The 2,099-nt window shown below is 36.3% G+C and overlaps 1 protein-coding gene across 1 annotated transcript; it reads right to left on the bottom strand.

Moving 5' to 3' along the window:
* Positions 1-765: 765 nt before the first annotated feature.
* Positions 766-1,473, bottom strand: LOC140044289 (uncharacterized). The gene has a single exon (XM_072088767.1). It carries the CDS (start codon positions 1,471-1,473, stop codon positions 766-768), a length of 708 nt encoding a protein of 235 aa, XP_071944868.1.
* Positions 1,474-2,099: the final 626 nt, after the last annotated feature.

Raw genomic sequence — 2,099 nt, 5'->3', positions numbered from 1 at the left:
ACAAACTAACAACAATCATTAGACAAAGAAAAATAAGTTATTATAAAGAGGACTTCGAAAAACAAAAAAATGACATGATAAAAATATGGAGTGCTATAAATGCTATTCTGGGAAGAAATAAAAAATCGAAAATCCCAGCAAAAGTGACATATCGTTCTGAAACATTTGAAACTCCCACTAATAAAGCGGAAGTAATGAATTCTTATTTTAATAATATTGGTGAAGAAATGGCAGAAAAGGCAAATGAAAATTACCCACATGTAAATCGAGTAGATTACATGAATAATCATATCATACAAAACATACCTATCGGACCTGAACACAAGCAAGTCACCAGGCCATGATGATATCGGGGCAAAATACATAAATAAAAATGCTGATATATTAACTAAACCTGTTTCGTATTTAGTCAATCTATCACTCAGCACAGGAGTCTTTCCAAATAAACTTAAATTGGCAAAAACTATACCGGTATATAAGAGTGTGGCGTTATAGACGATATATGAAATTATAGGCCTATATCCATACTATCTTGTATGTCAAAGGTGTATGAACAAATTGTTCATGAACAAACATTATCATTCCTAAATAAGTACAAAATCCTTAACGACAGACAATACGGTTTTAGAAAAGGGCACTCGACAAACCACGCCCTCTTGCAGACAATTGAGAAAATATCATCTTGATCTTGATCTTGATTGAATAATTGATAAACTCCAACTGGAGTATCACTCAATGTGTGAGTAGAGGTTGAGGAGGGGAAAGCTAGTCATGAATTAGTTTGGAGAAGGTTTTAGTGATAGTGGTCGAAGTTGTAGAGAACGGGAGAGCATTCCAGTCTCTAACTGTGTTATGGAAGAAAGAGCTCTGGAATCTGTTGGTCTTAGCCATAGGAACTTTAATTGTAAGTGGATTGTTGTTTCTTGTACATCTTGCTGAGTTTGGTCGTTTACTGTATTCTATATGATCTTCAAGCTTCAGGTCAATCTTTTTAGGGACGATTTTGTGCAGCATCATAAGTCTATTTACTTGTCGTCTGCGCTGAAGTGGTTGGAGGTTGATTTCGTTTAGTATAGCAGAAACAGAAGATTCTCTACTGTAATTGTTTGTGATAAATCTGGCTGCACGTCTTTGGAAAGCTTCGACTTTTTTGATGTTGCAATTTGTGTGAGGGTCCCACACTGAGCTACAATATTCAACATGGGGACGGATAAGGCCTTTGTATGCTTGGATCTTGACATTCCGTGGGGCATTGCCCAGATTTCGACGGACAAAGCCCAGCATGCCATTGGCTTTGTTAACTACCCTGTCTACATGAGGATTCCACTTCAAGTCAGTAGATAAGGTAACTCCTAGATGTTTATGTTGATGAAGAGCCTGTATAGTTTGTCCAGATAACCGGTATGAGTATTCCAAGACATGTTTCCGTGTGCTAAAACGTAGTATACTACATTTATCAGGCTTAAAAGACATAAGCCACTTCTTTTCCCACGTCTCGAGATGCTTCAAGTCATTCTGGATTGTTAAAGAAAGGTAAAGGACACTGGACTCGATAAAATGACACCAAAAGACGAAGTTAAAACTTGAAATATAAAGGTTAAAATTTTGCTAAAACGGAGCTCGATTAAAATAGGTGCTCTCTCCTCAACGACCTCAACCGACCTCAATGGCAATTGACGATAAGCAGTTTGTTTATGGCGTCTTTCTCGACCTATCTAAGGCCTTTGATTCGACCACAACATACTTACTAAAAAAATACCCTATTTTGGGATCAGAGGTATTGTACATAAATGGTTCTGCAGTTATCTAAGCGAAAGAGAACAATTCGTAACTATTGACGGAATAAATTCCGACAAAAAGTTGATAAAATACGGTGTCCCTCAAGGATCAATCTTGGGTTCGATATTATTCCTAATGTTTGTAAATGATATGCCATCAGTGTGTACCAGTACACAAATAATACTGTTTGCCGATGACACAAGTGTTTTCTTACAACAGAACAATGTAAACGAAGCTATTGATATTATGAATAATGAATTAAGAAAATTAAATTTGTGGATTAAGGCAAACAAACTTACCATAAATACTAAAAAGACCAA

The sequence above is a fragment of the Antedon mediterranea genome, chromosome 3 (assembly GCF_964355755.1).
Source record: "Antedon mediterranea chromosome 3, ecAntMedi1.1, whole genome shotgun sequence".
Classification (NCBI taxonomy): domain Eukaryota; kingdom Metazoa; phylum Echinodermata; class Crinoidea; order Comatulida; family Antedonidae; genus Antedon; species Antedon mediterranea.
This window is presented reverse-complemented; position numbering and strand designations above follow the sequence as displayed.